The sequence below is a fragment of the Protomyctophum bolini genome (assembly GCF_963924005.1).
Source record: "Protomyctophum bolini genome assembly, chromosome: 9".
NCBI lineage: Eukaryota > Metazoa > Chordata > Actinopteri > Myctophiformes > Myctophidae > Protomyctophum > Protomyctophum bolini.
The window spans coordinates 34,888,371-34,900,431 of NC_137870.1; the positions used below are offsets into that span (position 1 = coordinate 34,888,371).

At 44.3% G+C, this 12,061-nt stretch overlaps 1 protein-coding gene across 3 annotated transcripts in view; it reads right to left on the reverse strand.

The window, feature by feature from the left end:
• Window positions 1-822: 822 nt before the first annotated feature.
• sik2b (salt-inducible kinase 2b) overlaps window positions 823-12,061 on the reverse strand; it is a 96,673-nt gene continuing 85,434 nt past the window's right edge. For 2 of the 3 annotated variants that reach the window (XM_080771414.1, XM_080771413.1), the window contains one exon: window positions 5,180-10,971. In XM_080771414.1, the coding sequence (XP_080627540.1) occupies window positions 10,293-10,971 (679 nt within the window). In that variant the 3' untranslated portion in view covers window positions 5,180-10,292. Of the gene's footprint in view, window positions 835-5,179; window positions 10,972-12,061 lie in introns of those variants that run through there. The other variant, XR_013964559.1, reaches the window with a different exon arrangement.

Below are 12,061 nucleotides of genomic sequence, written 5' to 3' on the forward strand. Positions count from 1 at the left end.
TATGCCATCAAAAGAAACATCAAAATAGACATCCCAATTAAAACCTGGCTTAAAATACTGGACTCGGTGATAGAACCAATTTCCCTCTATGGTTGCGAGATCTGGGGACCATTAGCAAACCATGACCTGGAAAAATGGGATAAACACCAAACCGAGACCCTACACACAGAATTCTGCAAATCCATTCTCCGTACCCAGCGAAAAACACCAAATAATGCATGCAGGGCAGAATTAGGACGATACCCACTCATAATCAAAATAAAAAAGAGAGCACTTAAGTTCTACAACCACCTAAAAGAAAGTGACCTAGATGCACTCCATAACAAGGCACTCACACACAGTGAAACTCTAGAGAGATGCCCCCTCAGCCAGCTGGCCCTGGAACTCCGGGCACAAACACAAACAGAGCCACGAGATAGAAAACCCATTGGACTAAACCAAATTATAAAACAGCAAAGGGAAAACTATCTGACACATTGGAAAGAAGCAACACAAAAGCAGAGTAAACTAGAATGCTATCTGGCCCTAAACAGAGAATACACAGTGGCAGAATACCTGAGCACCGTGACCGACCCTAAACATAGAAAAATCTTAACTAGGTACAGACTCAGTGAGCACAGTCTCGCGATCGAGAAAGGCCGTCATAGGCAGACCTGTATCCCGAGAGAAGACAGACTATGCACCCACTGCACACTAAACGAAGTGGAAACCGAGCTACACTTCCTAACCATCTGTCCATTGTACCAAGACATCAGAGACACATACTTCCCACAGATTACAACCACACACGGAGATTTTGAAAACATGACCAATGACAAAAAACTCCCATATCTGCTGGGCGAAGTACAACAATGTGCAAACACAGCAGCAAGATTTGTGAGTTGCTGTGATAGGAGAAGGATATCAAATGGAACACAACCACCCTAAAGACTAATCATTGTGTATATTCCTGCACTATACCTGCATCGAGTTATCTTGGTACACAGAAGTTGATCTATTGAAGATTCTGACCTTCAAAGTACATAATTTTTGTTTTGATTGTATTGCTGTATTGTTGTATTGTTCTTTCTGCTTTGGCAATGTAAACGTATGTTTTCTCATGCCAATAAAGCCCTTTGAATTGAAAATTGAATTGTGTAGGTGTTGGATGGAGCCCGCACACCACAGGTGAAAAAAGTTCCGATCTATTTGATCTTCATCAGGTCATGTGTACACAAAACATACACTTTTATACTAAGGGAGTGCCCCCATTAACCAATCAAAACACCACATTTTGGTGCCCCTCCCATCAGTACCAGTATGCGGTCCGTGACCATGGACTATAGCCTTTCGCTTTTCCTTGATTTTCACCTTTAAAAAAAAATCCTCAACAATGATGAAGAATCGCACACTATATCGCACCGCTCAATGACCTGAGACCATGGACCAATGAACCATGTAAATACAACACATTGAGCAGGGCACTGCAGGGAGTTGAACCCCATTCCGGTAAACCCCAATGCATTCTCTATGGCAATAGCACAAACTTTGGCACGCTATACTAGTCCTACATACTTAAACCTACCAACCCCATTCAAACCTATTTAGGTTCATCTTATGGTGGACATGTTTGCCTGAAAAGGAGTAGTAGTTTTAGAAATATAGTGCTTTCAAATTTGAGAAAATTAGAATGGGGGTCGATGGCAGATTTTGCCACGTCAAAAAATCACTTTCACCTAGAAACTCCATTCAGACTTTTTATAAATCAGCTTAGTGTGGACACATGCTGGAACCTTTTACTTTACTATTTAACTCAAATTAACTAACTAACTATCCATACCATGCCCCCCCAATACCCATTTTCCCTCTCTCATTCAAATCGTACCATAACGCGTTGTGACTGTGAGTTTGTAGATTGGCTGTTCCCTTATTTTCAGCTAATGTTTGCCTTGTTACATTGCCCAGAGTAAGGATGCTATAGTTTTCCAACTGGTTACATCAGGTTTGTACTCCTGACACTGTCTCTACCTCTGCTAGTTTTATAAAGGCCCGGGGAATTGTTTTCAGATGTTCATCTGCTTGTGTTTGGTCAGCTATGACCTGTTAGGCAGCTGTTGTGGAGATCAAGGTCTGACTTCTCCTCGGGCGTGTTTTGGTCATAGGGAACCATGCAGAGCGAGGCAGGAACCACAGCCAACAAGCAACAACACCTGGTTTCAACCTTAGCGTTGCTGGGAAGAGAGACATTCAAAATAAGGGATGGGCTGTTTGAAACATTTCCCAGCTTGCTCTTTAGATCTGCTCTTTAATTGGCCCAATTGCCTGTTCAAAAATAAATTCTCAGAAATGTCCTTCAATTAGAGAGTCTTTTTCAGGTCCACTATTATTATTATTTGTAATTGTTTGCAGCAGCTCTTGGCAGAGCTCTCATAAGGGGCCATCATTGTTTTGGTTGAGTCCAAAGGAGCAGTGGAGGTCGACTTACTAGAAAAGGTCAGGGTGATCAAAGACACTGCGGTCAGATTAGAATCATGTATTTATGACCATTCGAGGGTTCCCACATTTTTACATGCCAATGGCCCCTAGATCTAGAGACCTAGAGAAGCCCACAATGCACGTAGGCTACATACTGCACAGTACGACATTTTCAACCAAGTAATTACTGTAATTAGTAAGCAGAAGGGTTTCATTTCACTATTAAGTATTTGGCAAACTAAATAAATAGTATGTTATATGCAATTTTGGTATTGAACTAACCAACATCTCCCATGCTTCTATAGCGTTTTCTAAACACAAAGTCTCTGGTTTGAATCCTCTTTTTTGAACATTTTAATCTAAACCCTATGACCAGCATTGTCCAACTCTCAGTGGTGGGGAAGATAAGGAGACCTAGAAACATAAGGTATGGTTTAAATCCAGCTTTTTGAACATTTTCACTTTGTGTCTATTAGTATCATATCATGCCAGTGTCATGGTCAGTATCATGTCAATATCATGTCAGTGTCATGGTCAGTATGATGTCAATATCATGTCAGTGTCATGGTCAGTATCATGTCAATATCATGTCAGTGTCATGGTCAGCATCATGTCAGTGTCATGGTCAGTATCATGTCAGTGTCATGGTCAGTATCATGTCAATATCATGTCAGTGTCATGGTCAGTATCATGTCAGTGCCATGGTCAGTATCATGTCAGTGTCATGGTCAGTATCATGTCAGTGTCATGGTCAGTATCATGGTCAGTATCATGTCAATATCATGTCAGTATCATGGTCAGTGTCATGTCATGATCATGGTCAGTGTCATGTACCATGATAAATGTCATACTATAATTTGTCTTTTTTTTCATGATTTCCATAGAAAAATAATTAATTGTCGAAAATCATGAAAACAACATACTATTGTATGTTGTCTACTATTGTAGGTTGTAATAAGTGGCAAAAGTCGAGGGGGGCGACCAACTTGCCGCCGCACACACATCATGTATGGGGAATGGATGGATGCCCTTCGCAAGGTGGCGGGTGGAACGCCATCAGTTCCACTGGACTTGATGGAGATAGCTCTTGACGACAATGGTAACACTTTACTTTAAGGGACAAATTCATACACGTAATGAAGGCTTAATTAAGGCTTGGGTGATGCATTAGTTATCATGAATAGTTATAGTTTAGTTTGTGATCCATTTTCCCCCAAAGAAGCGTTTGCAGCGCCCCCTGGTGGGGAATAATCGTACACTCTGAAAACCATTGATAATTTATTATTATAACTGATTTCTTTTTGCAAATAGTAGCCTACAGAGTTTATTATAATGCTAACAAGGATAACAGACCCTTGCAGGACTTCATTGTTTCATGGCTATTGTGGTCATGTGTATTCAATTCATTCAACATAATTAAAGACATACAATAATTATATAGTAATTTAATGTCTGGTGTTTTAAAAGCTTAACCTTTTAAGTCGTTATAGGTAGGACCAGTTAAAATGTGCTCTTTTGTGGCAGTTTTGAAAGTAGGGTAAATTCAGGACTGACGTGTTTTGAATCAATGACTGTTCTGTTGGTAGGAGGGTATTCCTTCCATAGTAACTATAATATAACTATCTGAGCCCATACAAAACAGTGTTCCGATACCGGGAGTTGAACCCGGGCCGCCTGGGTGAAAACCAGGAATCCTAACCGCTAGACCATATGGGAGACCTGAGAGCAGCGGTCTGCAAGCATTTTGATTGATTGATTAACAGTTTTTATTTCACATTATGTATAAAGGTTACATTTCAAACGAAAGCAGAATTCAGTATAAAAACTGCTATACTTTGTGGACGAAACCATGATTAATTCAATGGGAAAATGCAAACATTGATTTTCTGATTCCGAAGGCTTCACTCACACCTTTCGATCTAGCATACAACATTGTTGGATGCTAGATGTAAACAAAGGGTTTGTTTACATCTTGCCCCAATGCACTTCCAATGGAAGCCACATGGTTTGACACAACATTTTTGTTGTACGGCTTTCGGCTGTGTTTCGACTGCCCCCCTCCCCCTCATACAACAAAAATGTTGTGTCAAACCATGCGACTTCCATTGGAAATGCATTGCGAGCTTGCATCAGTAACAAATGGGAACATTGATTTTTCTGATTCCTTACACAATACCCTTTCCAAAAATGTATAGTGGAACTGACTGGATAAATTTGCGCGACTGTAAAGACGAAATGGAAGCGGGGAGGCCGAGGTTTCACTTCCACTCATGCTTACTCATGATCAGAGCTTCCATGCTCCAGACTGAAAAATATAATTGCAAGACAATTGCGAGAGGCAACAGTCTGGCAACGTGAGACTATGAGCTTCAATCGTCAATCTGCGTCAATCTGGCTTTTTTTGCGAAAACCTTCCCTGCGATACGGATGCTGGGATTTAAGGGGTTAAACCCTGACTACTTTATTGACCGGGGTACATCCTCATAATATTTCCTTTCAACACCAAATATTGGTGCCGATAGATCTACAAGCTTACACCTCTGCATTGTGAGATTGAAGATCAGCTATTTTTTTGCCAAATGTTTGCCCCTTATAATGTGCCCAGAACAGGAATGATAGGGTTTGAGTGGTTAAATTAGTTCCAACATGACAACAGGTCCTCCTAACACGGTAAAGAAAATCAAGTCAACACACAAGAAAAGAGAAAACCTTCACACCATTTTTTATGTTCAATAAACCTTTCATTTTAATCTCAACAGCAAAGTTAGCTTATGTGTGGTCACATCCATGAAGGTAAATATCAAACATGATACTGGATTATTTTGATAGGATTGGTGTGTGTGTGTGTGTTTGTGTGTGTTTGTGTGTGTGAGATTTGTTTCATCAGCAGGAGGTGAGATAATTACCGGTATAATAAGTTCGAAACAAACAAATGTCTACGTAGAATCTTCATGACTTTAATATTCAACTAGAGAAATATTGCTATAATACTTTTAAATGGCATTTATACTGATTGACTGACGAGATAAAATAGCACGGCAGAGAAAGCCTGAAGAAAAACAAAGAAAAGAAACCGGCTGGGTCATAGGAGGGGGGAAAGAAAAAGCTCTGAGGGACTTTGGTTTTGTACCTTGGTAAAACCTAACCAACTTATTTCTGGAAAGAATACCAACCAAAACAAGTAATAAAGAACAAGTTTTAAAAAACACACACACACACACACACACACACACACACACACACAAAAGACAAAGTGGGGAGACAAAATAAGGAAAAGGCACACTCAACATTACTGACTAAACACAACTTTTCGTCAATATATTGAGATTCTCTAAATCTACAACTTTAAACGTGTACGCCTACATGTGTAGTAGCCAAGTGTTACCCCCTTCCTCTCATCTGTTGTTGGGATGGAGATATATATATATATATATATATATATATAGGTGGAGGGAGATAAAAAGGTGTTTCCTACAGATTGAGATTGGTCTACGCTATCAGGAAATGATAGACCAGCACAAACCTCTCTCTGGCTACATAATGTCCTCGTCCTCCCCCTGTGGGTGAAAGGTCAAAGTGCTCCAGTATTAAACGTCCACAGATCATCAGGTAGACCTCATCTCTGTCCATAATAACAGCGCCATAGACACGGGTAATGCTTAAATTGGACTTTAACATGCTCACAAGATATTAAGAGCGTGTAGATTTGTCACGCTGTCATCTACGAATTGGCTTCCAATTCCAGCATATTTACACGCAATCATGTGATTGAAAAATGTACATTGATATTCACTGTCCCGGAAATAAGCAAATAGACTGGCTATTTCCGGTGAGCGACAGTCTTTTAACCAAGTATAACTCGTCTCTGTCGGGTGGAGAGCTCATACGTCCAACACTAAGGGCCGATTCATACTCCTATTTTAGAGACGAATAAAAGTCGGCTCGGCGCTGTAGAGCCTACAATGTGACGTCATTTGAGGTTCGGGGGGGGCGGGTACAGACGAGCCAAAATCATTTCGGCACTACAGCGCCGAAACAGCGGTAAAATAGGAGTATGAATCGGCCCCAAGTAATAACAAAAGTAGCAGATAAACAAGCTCAAAACGTGTGGCTTCATGCCACGTTTCTAGCTGGTTGATCTGCTACCTTTGTGTGTGTAGTATGATCAACAATCAAGGTATTAAGTTACCAGAAAAAACATATGGCCATAACTGATTTCTGCGCGACCGCAACAAAATCTGAGTCTGAGACGCATCTTTAGAAATCAGATTAGAATCACAATTCAGATTGCCTAGAAATGTAAATAATAATAGATACTGGGATCAAACCACCGTGGATAGGCCACAAAAACTTGATTTGAGGGCTGACAGTCTGAACATGACAATGACAGTCTGACAGTCTGACAGCCCCCCCCCCCCCCCCCCCAAGAGATTCTATATATTCCAGACGGGTTTGTCTAAATATTTATATACATAACTACACGTGGTCCAATAGTTTTAACACACAACCACAGAAAGCCTTGCAGTCATAGTAGATAGACACACCCCCCCAAAAAAACACCAGTTCCACAATCTGATCCATCCTATTGTTAGAACAAACAAAAATACAGAGTCTGTTTTATTTTATTTTTAATCAATCATCTACCATCATCGGGATAAATTTGTGCACTTCAAGTAGATTCATCATAGCCTAAGTGCTGTTAAAAACTCCCCCCCCCAAAAAACTAAAAACTAAACAAAAAAGATAGAAAACTAGAAAATCATCTCCCTTCCCGTTGCAGGCTTGCTGTCAGTCAAAGAACCAAGGTGAGCCACAAGTCTAAATCCAGTGTCCGGTGACTAAAACATTCTTCAGCTCACAGCAGCCCCCAACGTACCAGAGAAACACCTTTCCTTTAGATTAGAACAACTCAGCCAGGGAATCTTTCAACCCCAGTGCCTTTTACAACATTTTCATTTAAAGGACCCCCCTCACACACACACACACACACACACACACACACACACACACACACACAACCGAATGGACCCTTGGAGCTCCACAACTCAGAGAGTGCACAAACGGAACCAAATGGACCCAAAATGGTCCAGTTGCTTCAGTTTGTGCACTTTCTGAGTGATGGGGGGGGGGGGGGGGGGGGGAACCAAATAGACCCGTGAGTTGATGGGGGGAGGGGGGTCCTGTCTGTGGCCTAATACACACAAAACTGGGGGGGTCCTTCTAATTAAAAAAAGTTTTGAGGAGTATTGGTTTATACGGGAATCATTCCACCACTTTATACACATGATCAGACAGTATTATCTTGAACACAACGCATACTGTAGTGTAGGCCTTATACAGGAGCCTAAGGATGTACACCGGAAATTAAGCCTCACCTATTAGGCTACAACATTGCACTGGGGAGGGGGGGCATGGACCATTATGCAGTCTGTCATTTGGTAGAGCGTGTATTTTGTGCTCGACACGAAAACATCAACACACACCATTGCACAACCTCTCAGTTATCGATTCCTGCAATTCACGCGCCATGTGATGGGATACACGCAGGGATTTATTTCTATTCGCGCACTCGGGACGGATGGACACACACACACACACACACACGTTTGTATTAATATACTTGTATGGGGACGTTTGGCCCTCACAAATACAATATAGCAATACACACACGCGCACACACACGGTGAGTGAAAGATTATCTCCCCCGATTACATCATCGGCTCCAGTGATGACCCTGTGCTGATGACTCAAGAGATCCCGGGAACCAATCTCAATTCGCCATACAGGTGAGGCTTCCTTTCATCCTCCACATCAAGGATTAATATTGCTTCTATATTGCCACAAAAATAGAATAATATTGACGGGCTAACACTGTGACTTCTTAAAAACCTAGCGCACAATAATTACATTAGCCCTCATGTATCAGCCTGATGTCAACAAACAAAAACCAATAGATATTTCATCCGTTGAATGCAGCAGTGAAGCAGAAATGGAATTATCAAAGAAAGCGTGTGTGTGTGTGTGTGTGTGTACTAAGATGGAGAAGCACAAAGTGAAAGCGCTCAGTAGTGTTAAGGAATACATCTGAATCAGTAGTTACATGTGTAAGAAAAACAAAGGACAGGAGAAGTGACAAAACAAATGTTATTCATCTCATACTGTATGAGCCCAGTGGTTCTCAAAGTGGTGGCTAAAGGACCCTCAGGGTTCCTCGAAGAGGGGCTTCCAAATGGAGACTGAAGCCCGACACACACCGGCTGCGTCCCCCGCGCGGCGCCGCGCGGCGCGCGGCGCCGCCTCCATTATTTTCAATGAACCTAACGCACACCGGCTCCGTCCGCCGCACGGAGCCGCGCCGCACCGCCCGGCGCGCCGATAGAACACAGTTCTATTTTCCATGCGGCGCCGCGCAGCAACGCGCCGCGCCGCACACGGTCGCAGACGGTGTGTGGTGGGCTTTATACAGACCAGTAACTCTGAGAGTGTACAAATAACTCCCACATAACTCTGAGTGTACAAATGGACTGGGTCCATTCGGTTCCATTTGTACACTCTTAAAGTTATGGGGTCCTTGAGATAACATATATATATATTATAAAAAAGGTTTGAGAACCACTGCTGTGTAGCCGATGGGCTTTTTAGGTGACTGATTTTCTGCTATGGGTCTACTTGGCTGATGAAATACAAATCTACCTACTGTACCAGACGAGACTGTATCGAATAGGGCGTTACGGTGCCATTTAAAACGCAGAAGAAAAGCACACGTTCAACAGATGACAGGGACCTCTCTCCACCCTCCTCGTGCACGCCAATGAGCTTTGTTCCAATGCCAAAAAAGGTCTGCTTCGTTCTTCTGCCTCGAGCCGCCCGACGGCTTCCACTGAAGAACAGTGTCAAAATGTCACTCTTTGACTCAAACCTGGTCACCTTCCTTCATCGTAGGAGAACTATATCGATCTATCAAGAACGTTCTGTGAATGAGAGGAGATCCGTTAACTTACTGTACGACCATCTTCACATTTGAATGTGTGGAGGAGGGAGGATTCAACGATGCTGCGGCATGATAAATGAGGGCCTTTGTGACAAGTTCAGGTGTTTATTTTTTTCCTCTTGAAAGTCTAAAAACTAACACACAGAAGTGTTTTTTTTTTTTTTTTGTCCCTCCTAAGTCAAAGTTTTTATGTTGATGTCCTACTTGTATTTTTCAATACAAAAAGCTGTTGTGCTTTCGGTTGCCAGTCAGCCAGCCAGCCAGCCAGCCAGTCGTAATGAGGTTCTCTTCCATCTGCAGCCTCCCATATCTGCAGGGGTCGCGACGGGTCGCGACACCCCCCCCCCCCCCTGGTCTGTCCTGAAGAGCATCCTGCCCACCTCGTGGCTGGGGAGGGGGGGGGGGGGGAGCAGCAGCAGGGCCTTGCACCCCCCTCCCACGGCACCCGTTGGTGGCACAGCAGCGCCACCCAAACCAGGTGCAGTCCTCCTGGCATCGTTGGAGCTGGTATGAGAACCAAACCCGTGAGGGAGAGGGAGGGAGAGGAGGGAGACAACGGGAAGCTAGGCTAAACGGAGGGATTTTGGTTGTTTTCTGGAGGGTTTTCCTTTTTTTTCTATCTCTCTCTCCGTCAAATCACAACTAAGAAAAAAAAAGACGTTTTGACGTTAGTCATACACAAAAGGTAACACTTTTTTTTTTCCTTCCATTTTGCAACCCTTTATGGCTTCCTGCGCTTTGCGTGTTTTCGCAATGCTCTCTCTCTCTCCAGCTCCGTTTTGTAATGCTGCGTCGTTGGGGGTTCCCGTAGCTTAAATACTGCCTTGTCCTGTTTGGACCCGGTTCTTCAGTTGACCATGACAAAGCCATGTTGAGAGTCCACCGTCTCCATCATCTCACTGTCCAGGAGGGAGCTCTGGAGCTCGGGGAGGGTCAGGCCCTCGTACTGCCGCCCCGCGCCGCCGGACACCGCCGCCCCTTCAGAGGTCTCCCCCGGCGGGGCGGAGCCCGGGGCCCGCGGCTGGCCGGGGTCCAGCAGCGGGAACTCATACTGCTCTGGGTAAAGTGCCTCAGTGGAGGAAGGCCCCACCAGGGCCTGCTGCTCACAGCCCGAGGGGTAGCTGTAGGCCAGGCCACCGGTGCCGCTGCCCGCATCGTGGGGTTGTTGGGGGTGGTGGTGGTGGTGGTGGTGGAGGAGCCCCTGGTGGTGGTGCATGTGGGGACCGGGGGGAAGGTGCTGGGCGTAGTGGTGGTGATGGCTCATGTTGTAAGGGTCATACACCAGGGCCTCCCCAGCGGGCTCCATCAGGGGGACCAGAGCCTGGGGGTGCTGCTGGCCGAAGGGGGGCGAGGCATGCTGCTGCTGGGGTTGGTGGCCCTGAGGGGAGGCAGGGGAGGAGGCCGTGGGGTCCATGACAACAACACCCCCGGGGCAATAAGTGCCTTCGGCTATCTGCATCTGGTTGAAGTAGGGGAGCAGGCCCATGCCCTGGTTCTGCTGGATGTACATTCTCTTCTGGAGCAGTCTGCAGTGTGTGACAGAGAGGCACGACCCGGTCAGGTAAAACAAACACTTCCCAACCTGATCGGCCCTGATCAGGTTGGGAAGTGTTTGTTTTACCTGATGTTGTTTTACCTGATGTCCCCAGTATCATTACTTCAAAATTCTATATATTTAACACGGCAACCATTGTGTCAAGAGGTCAGATGCATCCACATGCACATGCATGCATATTCAGAACATGTTTTTCAGAACATTTGAATGATCAATCAATCAAATAAATTTTGAGTTTGTAGATCGGGTATTTCCACATTATTTATCAGTGGATCCGTGTCAGCCTAAATGTAATGTCTCAACTCTACAGTTCCAGGTGCTTGTCAGGGTTGGGCGGTCGCCAGTATCATTATTTTGGGGGTCCCCAGTATCATTATTTTGGGGGTCCCCAGTATCATTATTTTGGGGGTCCCCAGTATCATTATTTTGGGGGGTCCCCAGTATCATTATTTTGGGGGGTCCCCAGTATCATTATTTTGGGGGGTCCCCAGTATCATTATTTTGAGGGGGCCCCAGTATCATTATTTTGGGGGTCCCCAGAATCATTATTTTGGGGGGTTCCCAGTATCATTATTTTGGGGGTCCCCAGTATCATTATTTTGGGGGTCCCCAGTATCATTATTTTGGGGGTCCCCAGTATCATTATTTTGGGGGTCCCCAGTATCATTATTTTGGGGGTCCCCAGTATCATTATTTTGGTGGTCCCCAGTATCATTATTTTATTTTGGGGGGTCCCCGGTATCATTATTTTGGAGGTCCCCAGAATCATTATTTTGGGGGGTTCCCAGTATCATTATTTTGGGGGGTCCCCAGTATCATTTTGGGGGGGTCCCCAGAATCATTATTTTGGTGGTCCCCAGTATCATTATTTTATTTTGGGGGGTCCCCGGTATCATTATTTTGGAGGTCCCCAGAATCATTATTTTGGGGGGTCCCCAGTATCATTTTGGGGGGTCCCCAGTATCATTTTGGGGGGGTCCCCAGAATCATTATTTTGGGGGGCCCCAGTATCATTATTTTGGGGGGTCCCCGGTATCATTATTTTGGGGGGCCCCAGTATC